We start from the raw sequence: 20,965 nt of genomic DNA, 5'->3' as shown, positions 1-20,965 counted from the left end.
TGAAAGGACAATATTCCATCATGTGGAATGTTATTTAGCATATTTGGCAATAAAAATGAATTAAGTACTGATATATTCAACAACACGGGTAAACATTGAAAATGCTATGCTAAGGGAAGGAGATCAGTCAAAAAAAAAAAACCCTCATATATTATATGATACTATTTATATGAAATGCCCACAAGAGGAAAATCAAAAGAGACAGAAAGTAGATTTTTGGTTGCCTCAGGTATGGAGAATGGGGAAAATGGAAAGTGAATGTAAAGGGCATGGATTTCTTTTGGGGGTGAAGAAAATTTTCTAAAATTGATTGTGGTGATGGTTACATAATTCTGTGAATATACTAAAAACCATGGAGTTGCACATTGTAAATGGGTTAATTGTACGGTATGTGAATCATTTCCCAATGAAGCTATTAAGAAAGAATACTATAAGGACCACACAGAACGCATCTGCTGGGCTGCCAACTTTTAGTTTTCTGCATAGGACTTGATCGTTGCGTAAAAGGTCTGGAAGGGGATCATTAAGCCTAGTCCCTTAGGAAACCAGAGAAGAGGGTGCTCTGCTAGTGGCAGAAACAGGGCCAGAACTTGCTTCTTGCTTTTGACCTCTAGGCCACACTAACTGTATCCAAAGCCCAGTTTTCAAGGCTTAACCAGGAGGATCCTGAGAATCATCATCAACAGCTGGATAGTCTCTTCCCTTTCCTACATATTGCAAAGGTTCCCTGAAGGCTTGTGAGGAGGGGATAAAATATGGCAAAAAGGGTGTACTTCTTAAAGGAAAAGACAGGCATAATGCTTCCCTGAGCCTTTTTCCTTACAGCACAGGAAGCTCTGCAAGTTCCAGAGAACACATACTCTGTATGTTTGTGATTCACTTACACTTAGCTCATCAATATATTGTTTGTGCAAGAACCATTTGATGTCCAAGAAACCCTGGGGGCCTCTTAAAGGGTATTTTTTTTTTTTTAACCAGAGAACTGAACTCTGCCAAGAGCAAATGAAACTCAGATATCAAAAGGTCTGAGTTCAGTTTTCTTTGAATACAAAGGGTGAGTAGATTCTGAGCTGAGCCAAATGCATTCCCCCACCCTTAATTTACAGTACATTATTTTGGCAGACTCTACAATCCTGAAAGTTGGCTTTCTTCTTCCATTCCTCTCTAGGGTGTAACCACAAGCCTATCTTTTAGTTAACTCTACCAAAAAATAATGCCATATTATAACAATTTATGAGAGCCTCACTCATCACTGTTCTTACAGCTGTCGGTTTTATTAGAACAAATTGAGATGTTTGAAAAGGGTAAAACTGTCCTCTGATTTTGTTTGATTTCCTACAAAAATTTATTTCTTTTATTTTTTAAGTCCTTTCTTGTGGGAGTTTAGTCAAGGGATATTGCCACATCCCCTTCCCAGTAAATGGTCAGGCCACCGCCCAAGATTACTGTTGCTTGGCGTGCTCAGATTTGGAGGGTGCAACATATCCCTCACTGTGCTTTCCAAGGAGATAGGCTCAGAGTAATGATTAATACTTTTCTTTTCTTTTTTTTTTTTTATAAAAACAATGTTTGATCCCCAGAACCAGGAAAGAGAGAGACATAGAGAAAGAGACAGAGAGAGAGAGAGAGAGAGAGAGAGAGAGAGAGAGAGAGAGAAGAAAGAAAGGAAGGAACAGGAAAAGTTGAAAGCATCCCAAATTCTGCCACTAATATAACTGCGGATAAGAGTTTGTGGATCACTATTCTTTTATTCTAAAAAAGCATTTATATCTATATATCTATACCAATATATGTCTAAAGCTACATCTGCACTGTTATAAAATATCATATTGTTTCATAATCTATCTTTTCCACTTGTTAGTTCATGGTTATCTATTAATACAATTATAATAACTCTTACATAAAGTTCAAATGTGCAGGAGACTACTTCAAAGATTCAGTAAGAGTTGAGGGTCTGTAAATCCCAGTAGCTCAGGAGGCTGAGGCAGGATGCCACCTGTAGGATCATGAGTTCAAAGTGAGCCTCAGAAAAAGCGAGGCACTAAGTAACTCAGTGAGACCCTGTCTCTAAATAAAATACAAAATAGGGCTGGGGATGTAGTTCAGTGGTTGAGTGCCCCTGAGTTCAACTCTGGTACTGGAAAAAAAAAAAAAAAAGATTTCAGTAAGGAGTCTTTTGATTTCAAGTGGTAGAAAACCAATGTTAACCTGACTAAAATACAGTAGGTCAGTTTTTGGCTGATATCTGAGAAGTCCAGTGGGAGATGTGATTTAGGGTATTGTAGTATTCAGGGACCAAATAATGTTACAAGATCTGTTTTCTCCTTCTTTGGTCTCCTTCTGCTGCCTTTGTGCTATTCGTATGTTGCATGTAAAGGCAGTAGTTCTAGAGCATGTGGTTTCAGGCTCTTAGCTGGCAGAAGAGAGCAATGCCATGTTCCAGGACATACCAGGCAAACCCTATTGCATCGCATTGGTCACATCGCATTGGTCCCATCGCCATCTCTGAGCCCATCATTTTGGCTTATGCCTGGGCCACATACCTGGAATCCAAGTGCTTCACTCAGGATAATTCAATTCAACTTTTCCCAGAGGTTCTCCCGAAAGAATTTCAAGAGCTGGAAGGAGGCTTCATTATGCTGCAGACACAAATTTAAGTCTGGTTCAGGGAACAACAAGTGCTTCTCCCTCTCTCCGAAAGCTAATGCCCTAAATTCTGAGCCAATTCTTTCCTCTAAGGCAATGAGATTATGAAATACTTGTCCCCTTTAAGTCCTCACTTATCTCTTTCGGGTATCTTAAGTTTTCTTGCTTACCACTTGGTTTTTCCCACCATCTTTCAGATGTGGACTGGAACCACTCATTTTATTTAGTTTCTCTCTTCTTGGCTCCATGAACTCGAGGGAAATGGAACAGATGTTCTGATGCAACACATCTTTGGTTCTTTCATGGCTTATCCAAGTGCTTATTGACTGCTGACTAGAACTTGGAGTTCTCGTGAGCAGCAAAACCATTTGGTAGGGGTTGGAGTTGTGGCTCAGTGGTAGAGTGCTTGCCTAGCACGTGAGAGGTACTGGCTTTGATTCTCAGCACCACATAAAAATAAATAAATAAAATAAATATTAAAGAAAATGCTAAAAAAATTTTGATATAGGTGAATCAGGCCCTTCACCAGGATCAATGCAGGAGGAAATGCAGATCACCTCTTAAAAATGTAGGCACTTTGATTTAGTGTCAGATGTTGTTCTAAGCACCAGGGACAGAAAAAGAACAAGAGACCCATTTTCCCTGCTCTTGAGGAGTGCAGATTCTGGAGATCTTTAGTCCCACAGAAAATATATGATAATTTACTAAATGCCACTTATTGCTCATCTTTAAATGTAACAGAAACAATCCCTCCACAGATGGTTATGTTTTGTATGTGTAGGGTGTGTGGGGGGTACAATACACATAAATCAAATTTTTTATCATGTTAAAAAGATGTTAAGTGCTATGGAAAAAAATAAAGCAGGGTAAGGAGGGTTGGGTATGTCAGAGAGGGTTTACAACTTTGAATAGGGCGGTCAGGGTAGGCCCCATTAAAAAGGTGATATTTGAAGGAAAATGAGGAAGGGAGGCCTGATATTTGGGGCAAGAGCAAATGCAGAGACCCTAGAGCATAAGTGTGCCAGTTTTTAAGGGTATCAAGGAGGCCAGTTCAGCTGGAGTAGATTCAGCAAGGTGGGAACAGTAGGACATGATGTTCCAGGAAGATCACGTAGGGCTTTCATCCTGAAGGAAATGAGGACCCACTGCCAAGTGCTGAGCAGAGAAGCATTTTGATCTTAGGCTTCCAAGCATGGTTCCAGCTTCTGTGTTTAGGCTAGACTGTGCAGTTGCGGGCATAATCGCACTTGTGAGGTGGTAGCGATGCACACCAGAGGGGTGACAGATGCAGTGGGTGGAAATGGTCGGATTAGGAGATCGATTTTGAAGACAGGACGAACAGGATGTGCTGACAGACTGGATGTGGGGTAGGAAAGAGAAGAGGTAGGGACGATTTAAAGATTTTTGACCTTAAAGAATAGGAAATCTTGCCCTTAAAGAATGGGGTAGCATTTGAGACGGTGAACACTGAGGGAGAACGTTTCTGTTTTGTTCTGGTGAATTGGGTCAGGAGCTCCCTTCGGACACATTAGGCTTCAGGGGACTATTAGCTATTCAAGTGGAGTGGACAGCTGGATTTTGAAGCTCTCTGGAGAAATCAATTTGGGGGCATCTATCTGTAAAGCCTTAGAAAGTGAGGCGCTGCTACAAAACCTTGGGGCGCCTGTCGAGCGAGGGTCCTCCAGAACTGGCCATGTCCCCTCCTCTCAGCTCTCCTAAAAGCGGGAACATCCCTGGTGGCACCCCTTTAACCCTCAAAGCCTTTCTCTTTCCTCTTTGGGGAAAGATGATAAAAATGAACAGTAATGATGACGCGCCCCGCACGGTGTCCTTTCCCGAGGGGCTGCCGGCAGCGAGGCACAGCCTTGCAGGAAGAAAGGCGGGTTCGGCGGCGGCGGCTTCCAGCCTCGCGATGGGCCGAGTGGCCCGGGCCCGGAGCTGGGCGGGGCCTGGGGGTGGGCGGGGCCGAGGCCGGGCACGCCACAGAGGGGGCGTGGCTCGCTGAGCGCGCACGCCCGCCGGCCTGTTCGCGCACCTCCCTCTTCCTGCCTTTCCGGGGGTGATCAGCTGGTCTGCGCTCCCCTGACGTGGGCCGGGGCACGTCACCACCGAATGGCAGCCTCCAGAAAGCCACCGCGAGTAAGGTGAGGGGACTCTACCGGGGAGCCGGCGTCCCGGCAACGCGCGGCTGCCCTGTCGGTTCGCGCGTGCTGCAGCCTGGAAGGCAGGGCCGAAAGGGTAAGCCGCGGTGGGCCAGCCGCAGTCGGGCGAGGGCCGAAGCTGCCAGAGTCTCTTGAGAGGGAGCCCAGGGACTGAGCCATGCAGCTGGGCAAGATCCGGTTGGTTTCCGGCGGGGCCACCGGCGCCCCAGAGCAGCCTGAGCCTGTCCCGGACTAGTGTGCTAGAAGACCTGCCCGCTGGACCCGAGGGCGCGGTGGGGGTCACCGCCCTCCACCCCGTGGCCCCGCCGCGAGGCCCAGCAATTGCAGGAAGTTGCCTGGTCTTGGATTCTCCCCGGGTACAGAGAGGTGGGCGATCCCATGCCCTCGCCTCTCTTCCCCAGCCATCTGATCTTCAAGTTTTCACCTGACACTTCTGATACCTGCATTTCATTTACAGAACCTCACCACCACAAAGATAGGCACTTCTGGGCCCTTCCCACTCAAGTGTTTTCAGAGGCTGCATTAGGGCAATATTTTGGCATAACGTTTAAGAAAATCCCACCAGTTACCTGCCGTGGGTTCTTCTTGGGCACAAAGAGATGAGAAGGATAATCCCTCTGCTTCGAGTGAAATATGTCTTAGTTTATTTTCCCCAACAATGAGGGTACACTTACTAACAAAGTGGGAGACCAGGAGAATCCATCAAAGTACACAAAGGTCAGAATCCAAACTTTCTGATAATTCCCAGAGGTCACTCACCCTCTAAACATAGGAGATTTGAAGGAACTCATCATGGCAGTATGGCCAGGCTTACCTGCCAAATTCAGATCAGAGCTTGTGAGTGGACAGATTACAAGCCTACCTTGACATTGACTTGATTGGCCTTCCCACACTTAGAAGTGAGCTGAGATCCAGACCTGCATTATGGAAGGGTGTGATGAACTTCACTGTGGAGAGATCTAAGTTAGGTGCTGGAAGTGAGGCCAGGTAAGTTGATAATGAAATGATGAGTAAGGCTCTAGACTGGAAGGAAGCCTTTGAGGACCAGGTAGTCATTGCTGGATTCATAGAATGACAATATTTTAGAAGCAGAAGAGTCAAGATGGTAGCCTGAAAGAGGGGAGGCCACTTGCCCCAGGCCTTTTCCATAAGTAGTAGAATTTCGGTGCTATCCAATGTAAAAGTGAGGACTTCTTTCAATTTGGGTGATAGAAACTGAACTCACATTGACTCAGGTAAAAAAGGTTGGACTGCTCTCTATGCAGCTGAGTCCAGGAGCACCCACACTCACTCTTTTGACCTCTTTTGTTTCTTTTCTCTGATTTCAATGTTGGCCTCATTCTCAGGCAGACCATCTTCTTATGGCAGGTTATGAGAGCTGTAGGCTAACAGCCCCAGCAGAAATAGTATTATTTTTCCTGGTAGTCAGAACAGAAGGTCCAGATCTGATTCTCACTGGTTGACTTCATTCTTATGTTCATCCCTGAATCAGTCATTATTGCCAGAGGGATGGATTGACCTGGGACCCAGAACCTGGTGGGTGTGTGGGTGATACTCATTCCAGTCCCTTGGACTGAAATGGAAAAGGGATGTTCTCAAAAGGAAAACCAAGGTGATCATTTCAAAGGAGGAGGGAGAGATTCTGGTAGACAGAGACAACATTTCTCCACCTTAAGAACCATTCCAGTTTGCCTTTATCTCTTCTCACTAGGGCTGATTGAGCATCATGGTTCTTGTTTTGCCCTGTCCTGAGCAGTAGACATGTATGATTCTCATCATGGACTAGGGGTAGTATTGGGAGAGGGTACCTAGAACCCCATTGGGATTTTTTTTTTTTTAAAGAGGGAGAAAAATGTGTGGTTGTTAGTAGTTCTGGCCATAACTATCTTGCACAAAGGTTACACAGGAAAGTGCCCTGCATACCCCCATTCCTTTTACCCCTGCTGTGGCTCATCATGACTCTGGGAAGGTGGAGGCTAAAGATGTCCTGGGAAGGGGGAAGAACACTGAACTCAAGAGTTGAAAGGTCTGGACTCTGGTTCTGGTTCTATCACTAAATTGCTCTGAGCCTTTGAGCAAGTCATTTGATCTGTTTTCCAGTTTCTTTGTCTAGAGGAGGGAGTTGAATTAGGTGGTCCCTGAGGTACAGCCCCTTAGCTCTAACATTTAATGATGGTCCTGCTTTGATAGTTTGTAAATGTGTCTGGCAAAATAAGTGAAGGGAAGATGGGTCTTGGAGTCTACAGAGACCACAGTACTACAAGAGCAAGGCAACTGTAGTGTTTACCTGCTTGTGGCTCCGGAGATACTGAGAGAGTTCAAGTTGGTGATGTTTACCTGGAGAGCTTGAACCTGCCTGTCACACCTGGTTTTGGCTCATTACTTTGCAACTATGGAGGTGTATGGTCTCTTTTATCTTTGTTACTTCCCCTGAATGATAGGACTACCTCTGGATAACCTCCTCCTGTCTGTCTAGTCCTGTGTCTAAACCAGTCTTTGGGACCAGCTATCCATAGATAGATAAGAGCTACTGACTTCTTTCCCTCAACATCTTGGAAATTTACATATAAAGTTATGAGAAATTGGTTGAGAATCTACCCCTGTCTTTGTTTAAAAATTCAACAGCATTATTTAACAACTTTATTGTATCATGCATGAAACAATTCATCTGCTAAAGTGTACAGTACACTATTACTAGTATATTTACCAAGTTTTATGGTCATTACCACAGTCAATTTTTAGGGCATTTATCATTCTCCCCCAAAAATATTGTACCACTTAGTAATCACTCTTCACTACCCCCAGTCTTTGGCAACCACTAATCTGCTTTCTGCCCCTATGGATTTGCTTATTTGGGTCATTTTATATAAATGGAATCATATAGTTTGTGGTCTTCTGTGAGAGATTTAAACCCTTAGTGTAATGTTTTCAAGGTTTACCTATGTTGTAAGTATGGTTTGTTATTGCCAAGTAACAGTCCATTATATGGTTAGAACAATTTTATTTGTCCATCTATAAGTTAATGGGCTTTTGATTGTTTTTGCTTTTTGGCTATTACAAACAATGAAGCTGTGCACATTTGTGTATACATTTTATTTTTCTACAGCACTGGGGATCAAACCCAAAACCTCACACATGCTAGGCATGGGCTCTACCACTAGCCCTAGCTCTATGTACAAGTTTTGATGAGGATATATGTTTTCAGTTTTCTTGAGTATATAACTGGGAGTGGAATTGCTTGGATTGTATGCTAACTCTGTGTTTCATCTTTTAAGGAACTATCAAGCCACACCATCATTTTACATTTCCACCAGCAACTTTTGAGGGTTATAATTTTTCACACCTTTGTCCATACTTGTTATTATCTGTCTTTTTTGATTATTACCTTCTTGGTGGATGTGAAATGGTATTGTGGTTTTGACTAATGACTAATGATATTGAGCATCTTTTCATTGGAAAAATGTCTATTCGGATTCTTTTCCCATTTTAAAATTAGGTTATTTATCTTTCATTGTTGTTGTAATAGTTCTTTATACATTCAGGATACTAGACTCTTAACCACATTTGCAAATATTTTCTCTTATTAGTGGGTTGTTCTTACAGTTTCTTGATATGGTATCTTTTGAACCACATAGTTTTTATTTTGATGAAGTCTGGTGTATGTGTTCTTTTGTTGCTAATGTTTTTGATGTTGTATCTTTAGAAATCATTGCCAGATTCCAAGTCAGGTGGACTTATGCCAATATTTTCTTTTAAGGTTTTATAGTTTAGCTTCTATTTTATATCTATGACCCATTTTGAATTAATTTTTGAACATGGTGTGAGGTGGGTCCAATTTAATTCATTTGCAATGGTGATGATTGTTCCAGTACCATTAGTTGAAGAGACTATTCTTTTTCCATTGAATGGTCTGGTAACCCTTGTCAGAAGTCATTTGATAGTAAATTTGAGGGTTTATTTTTGGGCTCTTCAATTCTATTTTATTGATCTATAAGTCTATCCTCTTATCTTGATTACCATAGTTTTGTATTAAGTTTTGAAATCAGGAGGGGTGAGTTCTTTTTCAAGATTATTTTGGCTATTGTTGGTCTCTTGCATTTCTTATTTTAGGATCTGTTTGCCCACATTTCTGCATTGAAATCTGCTAGAATTTTGATAGAGAATGTGTTGAGTTTGAAGATTTGTTTGGGGAATATTGCCATCTTAATATTAAACCTTCCAATCCATGAACATGGAATATCTTTCTACTTAGGTCTTATTTATTTCAGTAATCTTTTGTACTTTCCATAGTATACATATTGTATTTATTTTGCTAAATTTTTTCTTCAATAGTTGTTTTTGATGCTATTATAAATAGACTTAATTCTTAAGTTTCATTGTTCATTGCAAAGATATGGAAATAAAACAGATTTTTGTATGGTTTTGTATCCTGCATTCTTGATGGATTTTTTTACTCTTAATTTCTTTTTGGTGAATTCTTCAGGATTTTCTATATTTAAGATAATGTCATTAAAAGGAAAGAGTTTTACTTCTTTACTAAACTGGATGCATTTTTGTTTTATTTTCTTGGCTAATGGCCCTGTGTAGGACTTCTAATACAGTGTTGAATAGAAGTGACAAGAGTATTCAGCCCTGTCTTATTCCTGATCATAGGGAAAAGCATTTAGTCTTTCAGCATTACGAATATTATTAGCTGTGGGTTTTGAAATATTATTTCTCAGGTTGAGGAACTTCTCTTTTCGTTTTTTGAGTACTTTATCATTAAAGGGTTTTGGATTTTGTCAAAAGCTTTTCCCATGTCTCTTGAGATGATCATGTAGTTTGTGTTTTTTATTCTATTGATATGGTGTGTCGCATTAATTGACTTTCATATGTTGAACTAACCTTGTCTTCCTGAGATAAAATCCATTTTGTAATGCTGTATGATCCTCTTTATAGCTACTGAATTCAATTTGCTGGTATTTTGTTGAGAATATTTGCATTTATGTGTGTGTGTGTGTGTGTGTGTGTGTGTGTGTGTGTGTGTGTTATGTAATGTGTATGGTATTGGGGATTGAAACCAGGGCCTTGTGCTTGCTAGGCAAGTGTTCTACCACTGAGCCACACTCCTGACCTGGTGTCTTTTTTTTTTTTTTTTTTTATGGAAGATACCTGGTTCTCTCTAAAATAAGGAAATGCAAGAGACCGACAATAGCAAAAATAATATAGAAAATCCTGAAGAATTCACCAAAAAGAAATTAAGAGTATTCTGCCCTGTGAAACTAAAGTAGCAGCCATATGAAAGCAGGCCTGGAGTGACTGGTGAAAATGTCTAGTCTTTAGTTCTGGCCATGTGATAGACTGAGTTAATGTGGACCTGTCTCTAGAAACACTTTGGTCAAATTATTACCTAATTGCCTTTATGTTCATAGCTGAAAATAAAAGTAAAATCCTAAATCCCCACAGTAGGCCCCTGGTGCCTTTCTGGTCTTACCTCCTAACCACTTACCTTCATGCATCCCCCCAACCCCCCAAAGGTGCTGGCCTCCTGCTTTTCCTCAGGCACACTAGCCATACTTCTGCCTCATGTGCCTTATTATTTGCTGTTCTCCTTTTCTGGAATGTTATTCCACTAGATATTAATGTGGTTTACCCCTTCACTTATTTTTAGGCCTCTGCCAAAATGTCAGCTGTTATCAGAGACTCCTTCCCTGGCTACTTCATATGAAACAACCTTCTACTTATTGCCTAAACACCCTCTTTCCCTTTCCCAGCTTTCCTTTTTATTTTTTTTTTTCATAGAACATGTCTCCCATTCCCCTGCTCCATTCCCTGCTCCGTCTTTTTTCGTTTACAGTTGTGTCTAGAATATGGACTAGCTTTTGAAAGATTCTCAGTAGATATTTGCTTGTGTAGACTTGAAAGAGAAATCCTCACGTACTGGAAATTTAGAGAGAACTTAGAACCTGAATGGTACACTGTTAAACTGAGCCCAGGAAGTTTATCCAATGCAATGAGAGACCTTTATGCCAGGAGTCTGGGGCATCATACTGCCCTATATAGGAATAGGAGACTCATGTGCAAATCTTCTAGCCAAGATATTAATGTGACAGTTGTACTAGAAGCACACAACAGTGGAAGTAATGCTTGTAAGAACCAGGACACATCTCATTCTCACAGGCAGTATCTATGACGAGAGCTCTTAATAGAAGATTACAAAGCATACAGGCATGAGCCACCACCAGCAAGAGGCTGCAGATGCAGCAATCGGGAGGATTGATATCCCAAATGGAAAGTCTGAAAGGAACTATAAAATAAGAACCTAAAATGGTTAAATTGCTAAGAAAAGAAATAGAAACCAGAGTAGAAAAAAATAGTATACCATAAAGAAAAAAAAAAAAAAGCCCAAACCAGGCACAGTGGCGCACACCTGTAATCCCAATGGCTCAGGAGGCGGAAACAGGAGAATTGGGAGTTCAAAGCCAGCCTCTGCAATGGTGAGGCACTAAGCAACTCAGTGAGACCTTGTCTCTAAATTAAAAAAAAAAAAAAAAATATGGTTGGAGATGTGGCTTGAGTGGTTGAGTGCCCCTGAGTTCAATCCCCTGTACTAAAACCAAACCAAAACAAAACCCCCCAAACCCCACAAATGTGAAAGAGGACCAAATAGAACTGTACAAGTGAAAAAATAAAATGTTTGAAAATAAAATCTTCTTAGTCTGGCCATATAGAATATAAGACATAGTGAAGAGAATTCATGCAGTGGAAACTCCAACTGAGGTTAGCCTGCCATAGTGATGTTTTACACACCTGCAAGTTTATCTAAAGCTTTTGTTTATTCCATCACTGTTATTGGGGTGAGAGTTCTTCTGACTCATGGAAGAAAACTGCTAAGTTGACTTGATGTCTTTGACTGAGCTTTGCCACGTTTACTGGTCAAAGTCTACAACATCCTGTTCTTTCTCTATTTAAGGGCGAATCACCAGGATTTTCAGCTGAGAAATCTAAGAATAATTGAACCTAACGAGGTGATACACTTAGGAGACACAGGTGGGAAAACAGGTAATAATCATTTTGTCTATAAATTAGATGGTGCATCTCAAAAGGATTTTAGATATCTTCATCCCAATCCCAAATTGGGTGAGAAGAGAGGATAACGAATTAATAATTGGTCATGACTGGGTTGAGGATCTAGAAATTAAAAATCATTTTGTTTTTTGGCTTCTTGAGTGTGGTTGGTTACTGTTTTTATTTATTTACCACTTTCTTTGGTTAGCAAATCTGAGAATTGTAGTGGTTTTCATTTCCCATTCTTGTGGGGATGAGCGGTAATGGTAATAGAGATAGGCTATTATTGAAAATATATTATTTTTATTTTTCTAATCTTGTTCTTTATTTTTAATATAGTCCTTTATTGATTTACCTTAGAAATTAGCTTTCAACCTTTCATTAAATTCTGAAATGAGAAAATATATTATTGTGCTTTATAAATTAAAATTATACCTTTAGGAAAATCTTTTTGGGAAGAAATTTCTGGGACCATACTTTCTTCCCTGGGCTTGTTAGTTGTATGAGGGGTTGACAGAAACCTGGATTCTGAAAGGGATACATTACTATATTCCTATCCCAGATAAGCCAGTGCTTTTCTGTGGAGAATCTCAGTATTTCCTCCTAGTTGACTGAAGAATTCAGCCCTTGAAGTGCATAAAAACTGTTGACTATCTAATTTCCCTTGGAACAGCAGAGCTATGATTGCTATGATTGAAATTTTAGGTCTTTTTTAATTTGAAAATATAGATATATCTATCCAGCACATTTTGGGCAATATTAGGAAATAGGAAAGGAAAGAGGAGGGAGAAGTATGAAAAAGAGGAAGTAAAGAAAGGGAAAAAGGGATAGATTCATCAGAACTGGAAGAAGACTTCTCTTTTTTAATTGTAGTTGGACCCAATACTTTTATTTTATTTATTAATTTTATGTGGTGCTGAGGATTGAACCCAGTGCCTCGCACATGCTAGGTGAGCGCTCTACTGCTGAGCCACAAGCCAGCCTCTCTTCTCTTTACTACATATGAAGAAATAGTTTCAGGAAACTTAAGTTGTTTGGGGTTGTAGATGCCAGCTGGTTAATAGCATTCGCATGTTTTGATTCTGCTGTTCTTAGAATGCTTTAGCCTCTTTTTAAGTCCCCTAGGTAATATGGTGGTAATGGAGCATGGACTTGAGAATTGGATACATTTTGTGTCCTGGTTTATGATGATCCAGCTGATTTGGGCAACTATTTAACTCCTTCCAACTCCTGTTCCTTTCTGTGTAAAATCCTAGGAGGATTATTGTGAAAATTCATCACTAACGTATGAAAGCCCTCAGCCTTCCCTCAGCCATGCCACAAGGAAACCACTACCACCTCAAAAGCTATTGATGCTGGAAGAGCATCTGTGCAAGCGTTAAGATGCTGAAATGGGAAGAACTAACCCTTTCTATTCTTATAACAAGAGGGGTGGGAATCCCAGTGGTGCTTTAGTCCAGGTTCAAATAGTTCTTAAGCTTCAGCAATGAATGCATTGCTGTATTAGTACGTACTTTCACACACATTATCATGTTTAATTCTCCTAGCACCCAGGGAGGTAAATATGGAGGGCTGTCATGTGAAAGCAGTGAAGAGTTGTGTTCGTGATAAAAACTGAAGATTTGGGAGCTTATTTCTAAAAGCAGAGCCACATGCACAAGAGACCTTTCCATGAGTCACTCTCTTTAAGTTACAATTTAAAAATACCTGGCAGTGTATGGGCTAATGTTACATCATGGATTAGGCCTGTTGCTCTTGGCTTTCTACTTCCCTGCACACTTAGCTCTTGGCTGCTTCTAACATTTCTGAAAAATAAGAGAATATGGAATGAGCAGATGTTATAATACAGTATCTTCTAAGTTCCTAGCTTTCTTCTTTCACTGAAGATTTATTATCATTTGTTATATTGGTTTTGAAAAGATCATAGACACAAAGTTGTGACACTCTTTTAGCCCTCTTGGGGTGAGTTTAGGTGTGTTAGGTGCTGAGCTGGATACATGGATACAGAAATGACAAGTTTTCTGCTTCAGGGAGAAGCAGTATACAAACCTGCTATACCATTATCATATTGCATTTATAGTTAGTTGTGTATTTACCTTTAATGATTGTAAATACTAATGTAACATTTATTTTGTACCAGGTACTCTTAAGTGCTTCACATAGAGTAACTATTTTAATCCTCATAAAAATTACCCTATGACTTTTACCTCCTCCATCTTTTTTAAAAAATATTTTTAATTGAAGATGGACACAATACCTTTATTTTTTATTTATTAATATCTTTTTTAGTTGTAGATGAACACAGTATCTTTATTTATTTTTTTGTGGTGCTGAGGATTGAACCCAGTGCCTCATACATGCCAGGTAAGCACTTACCACTGAGCTACAATACTAGTCTTACCTCCTCCATCTTTGCTGCCTTTTTGACTGCTGCTACCTTATTGGCTGAGGTTTATAATTGTGACGTCTTGTCCTTTCCTTAGCTCTGGCTTCTTCCCCCATTCAATCCCTTTCAAGGCCCTGTTGTTTTATGGCTATAGCTGCCCCAACCGCAGTTGCCTATTATACTCACCTGACTGGTAGCTGTCCCTGCTGCTGTGGCCTATGATTTTAGCCATTGCTCGTTGATGTCCTCTCTACATTTACTCTTGCCACAAGAGCCCCTAACTATATCCTCACTGTCAATTGTGTTATTGGGAGTTCTCTCATTGGGTCTGACACAGGTGACAAAGAAGTGGTTGCCTTTGACCCAGGACACCAACCAAATGTGTTGGGCTTGAAGGGATAGGAAAGAAGAAAGAGGGGGACTGCTGAGAGTGGTGATGGAGACAAGTAACACTTTGGAGGAAGTAAATATGCACTGTGGTGGAATGAGACAAGGCTGCTGCTGAATCTGAGAAGGCCTAGTATGCCAATCCAGAGAAGGAATGCAGTCATGAGGCAGGAGATCAGGAGTTCAAAGCCAGCCTCAGCAACTTAGAAGGTACTAAGCAACTCAGTGAGACCTTGTCTCTAAATAAAATATAAAAAAGGGTTTGGGATGTTGCTCAGTGGTTAAGTGCCTCTGGGTTCAATCCCTGGTGCAAAAAAAAAAAAAAAATCCTGAAGTTAGAATGTGCCTGAATTAGAAGCCAAACATAAGGAAATTAATGATCTTGAAAGAAACTATATTGGACTCTTTATCAGACACTTGCTGATAAAATTAAAATTCCAGATGCCAAGGCTGCACTCCAGATCAATTAAATCAGAAGTCCCCCCAGGTGGTTTTCATGTGCAGTCAACATTGAATCACTAAAGCATTTTTGTTTGACCCTTTTTAAAAAATGTTATCTTGCTCAGAAATGTAGTTTGAAAATATGATAAATCTATTTTGAAGCTCCTTATAGGGAACAGAGTCAAATTTTCAAACACTGGCAATCTTATGAGGTCATAGTCAGCTACCTATTGTATGATTCTAACTGTATGACATTCTAGAAAACACAAAGCTATGGAGACAGAAAGATCAGTTATCGCCAAGGGCTAGAGGAGAGGGAGGGATGAATAAATAGGTTGAGCACAGGATTTTTACAGTGGTAATACTTTGTATGGTACCATAATGTTGGATGTATCATATGTATTTGTCAAAACTCATAGAAAGTACAACACCAAGAGTGAATGGAAGAGTAAGCTGTGGACTTTGGGTGATAGTGATGTGTCTTTGTAGGTTCACTGATTGTTAAAAATGTGCCAGTCTGATGGGGGAATGCTGGTAGTGGGAGAGGCTGTGTGTAGGTTAGGGCATTTGTCACGTGGGAACTCTGTGCTTAATTTTGCTGTGAACCTGTATAAGGTCTATTAAAAAAAGAATTGGAAAAACTCATTATTCTACTTTGAGTTGTATAGTTTTTCGTTAGTAACCTATGGGATGTAGTAAAATGTGCATGACCCCTGGTCTGTGTGGGCTACTTGCAAGGTCATTTTGTTACATGAAACTACCACTATAATGTTTAAGAATTGTTAACTGTTACCTGTATTTGTTGAGAGAGGGTCTTTTTGAAGATCCAGCTCAGTCATTTCTGTCATCTGTGCCTTCATCACATAGAAATGGAGTTTCTGTGTGCAGTATTCATTGGAAGCAGTGTTCTTTTGATTTTGATACTCACATATTTGTAAAAGCTTCAGAATTTCTAGTGGGACCACAGTCAATGTCCTTATTTCTTTTTAATGACTTTTATTTTTCTATTCATATTTTGTGTTTTCTAGAGCTGGTGACTCCAGCTCTGATTTTGTTGGGCTGATAGGCTCCTCTGGGCCCCTGAGACTTCTTGGGGCTCAGTTTGAAACCTTGGGGCTTTAGAGAGGAGAACACAGCACTGAGGCCCTTGTCCTCTTCTCCCTGAGGTTGCACAGCTGGTTGGTAGCTGGTCATCCCTAGAGCAGAAGACTTGAAGACTGTTTTGAACCCAGGGCTTCAGGTATGCTCAGTAAGAACTCTGCCACTCTATAGCCCCAGCCTGCACTTAAGGCTTGATTCCTGGTGGACTGGGCTTTCTACTCCAAATCTATGGTTTGTTAGTTGACTGGAAAAAAAAAAAAAAAGGTTTATAAAGCAACTTCTTTTAAAGCACTCAAATTTAAGAAGCAGAAAAACATCAGAAGAAAAAATGATAATCATTCTAAACTTACCCCAAAGTAACTACTCTTAACACTTGGGTGACTCTCCTAGAAACTCCTCTATGCATATATACATATATAATTTTAAATAAGAATAATCTATAGGTATTCTTTAAAATTTGTTTTTTAATCACTCACCGGTGTTGTCTAGCCATCTTTCCAAGTGAAATGTAGATCTATATAGTATTTTTCTAGTTTTGTGTAATTTTTAATGGTTGCTTAGTGAACTGTTATATATGTTTAAGTTTAACCAATCATGTTTTTCCCATTTATTTTTTACTTCCATAAATAGACATCAACACGTATTTTTGTGTAATTGCTTATCTCCTTAGAATAAAGTACTAAAAGTGAAAAAGGTAGCCAATTTGGAAATGAGTATTAGTAGCTAAAACTTTCTTGCCACATAATTACCATTTGAACGTGTTTAGAATCTGTACCCATTAGTGTTTCTGGCAGCTTTGGGCTTGTTTTGGTGGTGGGATCAGCAGAAGATGCTGCTGGGGAGGGGCAGAACATGGCAGGCCCGATGGCTTGCTTTGAATCAGTCACTGAATTGCAGGGTGCAGGCTGGTTTTGGAACCAATTCTCCATCATTGCAGGTTGCAGAATGGCTCCAAAGGTGACTTCAGAGCTGCTTCGGCAGCTGAGACAAGCCATGAGGAATTTGGAGTACGTGACGGAACCAATCCAGGCCTATATCATCCCGTCTGGGGATGCCCACCAGGTACAGAGTGGCAGTGGGTGGGGACAGAACACATCAGTCTTCCCTTTTGTGTCTTTTGCCCAACTCTAAGGTATTTGTAGAATTTCATTTGTTAACTCACAACCAAGGACGTCCTCTAGAGCTTGATATAGGGACATGTGTCCAGTAGGGTCTTGCTGAATACTCATGGATTTCACCCTCTTTTCTTTGTTTTCAGTGAATTTAGCCAGCTTTCAATAAACTGTGAAAGAATAAGTGGACAAATTAAGTGGTGGAAGTCTTGGACCTTTCTTTACTGATACAGTCCACCCATCTCTTCTGTCACGCCCTGCCCCTAGCAGAATTGTCTTCCCTGAAGGACAGGTAGCAGGTTATCATGGAAGTATCATGATCATGTTGGGTTATGAAGATGAATTTAAGATTGAATTCCTTCCCTCACTGTGGTTATAGTTTTTAGTGAGAGATGGAAAAATATACAAAGTGCTCTTCTTCCTTAGAGTCATTTAAATATTTTTTTAATTATTTATTTTTTAGTTGTTGCTGGACACAATATCTTTATTTATTTATTTATTTTATTGTGGTGCTGCAGATTGAACCCAGGGCCTTGCACATGCTAGGTGAGCACTCTGCCACTGAGCCACAACCCCAGCCCCTAAGTATTTTTTTTCTTAATAATTTTTTTTAGTTATAGGTGGACACAATATCTTTATTTTTATGTGGTGCTGAGGATCGAACCCAGTGCTTCCCCCATGCTAGGCAAGTGCTCTTCCTCTGAGCCACAACTCTAGCCCCTCATCTAAGTATTTTTTCCAGCCTTTGCTTATGTGCAAAGGTGACAATTACTCCTGGTCTCTAGACTTCAGTTTAATAATGGAGTTACGTTGTATACACATGTATCTGTATTGCAAGGAAGAACGTGGTAAATGCTATCAAGAAAATTTGGACAGTGGGCCTTGGAATTTTGATGAAGAGATTCACAAAGCAAGAGAGGTATTTGAGCTAGACCACTAGACCTTGAAGGACTGATGGGTGGAGTTTGGATAAATAGAATTGGGGTGAGGTGGAGTGAAAGAATTCTAGGTAGGAGGATTAATAGGAACAAAGGCAGAGAAACAGGAAGCTTCAAGTGCTTGCCAGATACAGTGTGGTAAGTTTCTCTAACTAGAACCCAGGGGAGTAAAAAATAATAATGAAAAATAAGCCCGGTGTTTTAGGATTCTTGTGCAGATAACAGAAACTGCCTTGAGGCACCTTGAGAAATGGAATGCCTTGTGAGGGCTTAGGGGCGGAAGCACTGAATTGGCAACACTTGAGGCTCTGTGTGTGTGTGTGTGTGTGTGTGTGTGTGTGTGTGTCTGTATGGCGGGGCCTGGGAGTATGCTTGCCAGGGCCTCTTGTAGGTGTCTGGTCCTGAGGATAGGAACCTAGCTGACTCTGAGCAAGAACTGGGTGGAGGATTTGACTCTTAGTGCACATCTGTTTTTCTGGCCAGCAGGACAGGTGGTATAAACTAGACAACTCTGGTTTGTGTATCTTTCTCTCTTACTTTTAAGATGCCAGATTGAGCTAGAACCTTAATCCCAAATCTAGAGTCCCTAATGAGAACATGATGGGCATAAACCCTTTGTTCTGATTTCTTTGCATGTGTGTATTTGAGAGATACCATGTGGAACAAATATAAGAGGTGGGGGTCTACTTGATTGAAGCGGGTAGCTGAGGCAGGTAAGGGTATTACGGTTAGCTGAGCAAAGATCTCAAAAGATATACAGTCTGGCTGACCTCCTTTCTGCCTTTCCCAAAGTCCTGGCTCATATGGCTGTGACAGGGTCAGACTTGTGATAACTTGGGGCAGCCTCAATAGTAGATCCTTGCCTGGAGAGCTGGAATTTCCTGGCCTCAGGAGCAAGTGAAAATCTGAACTGAATAAACAGAGCAATTGAATGATTTAAAACAACAGCCTAAAGATTAGGATACCTTGATATTTAGAAGTGTTCCCCAAACCGTGTTTGATAGCATTCCTGTTGTGTCTTGTAAGATGTTCTGCAATAGTGCAATGAACTGAACATTTCTTTTATTGTAGTAAATACATAACTTGAAATTCACCATGGTAACCATTAAAAAAGGTATAGTACTGTAGTGTTAATGTATAAATACATTGTTATGCAATAGTACACTAGAAGTTTTTTCATCTTGCAAAACTGAAACTCTAGACCTTTTAATTGACAAATCCCTGTTCTCCCTCTCCTCCCTACCCCTGGTAACCACCATTCTGCTTTCTATTTCTAAGAGTTTGTCTACTTCAGATACTTCATACTTCAGATATTTGTCTTTTTGTGACTAGCTTATTTCACTTAGCACAATATCCTCAAGGTTTATCTGCATATGACAGTGACTGACAGGAGTGAGGTGATAACTCAAAGTTAAAAAAAATTTTTTTAATTGAACCCAGGACCTCACACATGCTAGGCAAGTGCTCTACCACTGATCCACATTCTCAGTGCTTTATTTTATTTTATTTTGAGACAAGAATTTCATTAAGTTGCCCAGGCTAATCTTGAACCTGTAATGTTTCTACCTCAGCCTTCTGAGTAGCTGGTATTACAGACTTGAACCATTACGTCCAACTTATTTGACAGTTTCTTAACTTCAGGACTTCTCAGGATCTTTCATATGTTGATATACATTGCATAACTAACTCTAAGAAGAGGGTAAAATCTTCAGCATTTCCCCAGACTTAAATGATTATGGAAATTCCAGTAGTCATCTCAGGGGTGAAAGGGGATATTCTAGTGTCTCATGAAATAACTTTTGTTGATCCACAGTAGCACTTTTCATGCCATGATGGATTAGAACTTGCTCCTTGAAGTGAGAGGATGGAAAGATCCATGCGTGGAGAGGAGAGGCCACTGAAGATGTAGAGGTAGATGAGAGGGGGGTGCTGAGCAAGCCTGAGGAATGTTGAGGGAATACTGGCTTTTGAGCCTAGTCATGTATTGGAAAAGTAGATGATCAAACTAGAAAGAGGGTTGGTGGCCTGTGAGGAAGCCATAGAGCTGGTATGATAATGTTACTAGCTTTAGTAGGCAGAGAGGGAGGTGAGGCTAGCCTGGGGAATTTTAGGTTTGGATTTTAGAATTGGGTTTCATAATGGAATCCTTCCATCCATCTGTGTTCACTAGAAGAGATAGTCAAGATTCACCACATTTTCATCTTCACCAAGGAATGAATGAGTAAATAGTTGAGCTGGGCACATCACCATTTAAGACGGGCTGACCTTGGCTTTCCCTTCTAGGAATTTCTTTTTCCTTGTGCTTTCCTTGTCTTTGCTGTCTCTCATCAGTCCTAGGCATTGGCCTTTGCACTTGGAACCAGAGGCCCATGAATTCTCTGGAGTATGCCAGGGGTGTTGTGCATTTTCTGCCTTCACGCATTGAGCTGTTTGCCAAGGCTGGTTTGACCTCAGCCGTCCTGCCTCAGGACTGGGCAGAATGGTGCGGCTGCTGCGGAGCCTGTCACGTAGCAGTTGTTTGGGGATGTTCTGGATGTCCCTGGTGCTGTTTGAAATTGGGGATCTCTTCTGAAAGGAGTTTCACAGTCTGTCATGGAGTCCCAGATAAAGACTCTTGATAACTTTCAATTATTGGTGAACCTAATAAAATAGGGGAGGCCTAATTGTGTGGGAAGATTGACCTGCGAGGGCCACTAAATGAAAGGCTGAAGGCTTCTGGTTAAGGGGGTGTTCAGAGGTTTTGTC

The 20,965-nt window shown here is 40.8% G+C and overlaps 1 protein-coding gene across 4 annotated transcripts in view; it reads left to right on the top strand.

Moving 5' to 3' along the window:
- Positions 1-4,678: 4,678 nt before the first annotated feature.
- The window catches only part of Xpnpep1 (X-prolyl aminopeptidase 1), a 51,730-nt gene continuing 35,443 nt past the window's right edge, over positions 4,679-20,965 (top strand). Inside the window, exons 1-3 of one of the 4 annotated variants that reach the window (XM_026389164.2) lie at positions 4,679-4,790; positions 11,761-11,849; positions 17,108-17,232. In XM_026389164.2, coding sequence (XP_026244949.1) covers positions 4,759-4,790; positions 11,761-11,849; positions 17,108-17,232 — 246 coding nt within the window. In that variant the 5' untranslated portion in view covers positions 4,679-4,758. The other 3 variants (XM_026389168.2, XM_026389165.2, XM_026389167.2) reach the window with 3 other exon arrangements.

The sequence above is a fragment of the Urocitellus parryii genome, chromosome 5 (genome assembly GCF_045843805.1).
Source record: "Urocitellus parryii isolate mUroPar1 chromosome 5, mUroPar1.hap1, whole genome shotgun sequence".
Taxonomy (NCBI): domain Eukaryota; kingdom Metazoa; phylum Chordata; class Mammalia; order Rodentia; family Sciuridae; genus Urocitellus; species Urocitellus parryii.
This window is presented reverse-complemented; position numbering and strand designations above follow the sequence as displayed.